The following is a 380-nucleotide window of genomic DNA, read 5'->3' as shown; positions in this document are numbered from 1 at the left end:
TTGGCCGTGCCTCCTGCTGGCAGCAGCCTGCTCTGGCCTAACGCTCCCGCTGCTTCCAGCTCGGCCACGCCACCTTGTGCCGGTCCCCGGGGCTCTGCCTGGAGCCCGTGTGCTTTCCTTCCAGCTCCAGAGTCGCTGAAACTGGACCCGGTGACAGCGCATCCCCTCCTGGAGCTCTTCAAGGGTGACACGGTGCTGCAGTGCGGGCTCTACCAGCGCCGGGACAGCAACCCCCAGCGTTTCAACTCCAGCAACTGCATCCTCACCTGCAAGGGCTTCTCCTGCGGGCAGCACTACTGGGAGGTGATCGTGGGCACCAGGAACCACTGGCGCGTGGGCATCATCAAGGGCACGGTGAGCCGCAAAGGGAAGCTCAACAA

At 64.7% G+C, this 380-nt stretch overlaps 1 protein-coding gene across 1 annotated transcript in view; it reads left to right on the top strand.

Moving 5' to 3' along the window:
- The window catches only part of TRIM50 (tripartite motif containing 50), a gene marked incomplete at its 3' end in the record, with an annotated part of 3,505 nt that extends 3,127 nt beyond the window's left edge, over positions 1 to 378 (top strand). Inside the window, exon 6 of the mRNA XM_008941019.1 lies at positions 116 to 378. Coding sequence (XP_008939267.1) covers positions 116 to 378 — 263 coding nt within the window. The remainder of the gene's footprint in view (positions 1 to 115) is intronic.
- Positions 379 to 380: the final 2 nt, after the last annotated feature.

Source organism: Merops nubicus, unplaced genomic scaffold, assembly GCF_000691845.1.
Source record: "Merops nubicus isolate BGI_N331 unplaced genomic scaffold, ASM69184v1 scaffold30105, whole genome shotgun sequence".
Taxonomy (NCBI): domain Eukaryota; kingdom Metazoa; phylum Chordata; class Aves; order Coraciiformes; family Meropidae; genus Merops; species Merops nubicus.
The sequence above is the reverse complement of the archived record's forward strand: the minus strand, read 5'-3'. Positions and strand labels throughout refer to the sequence as shown.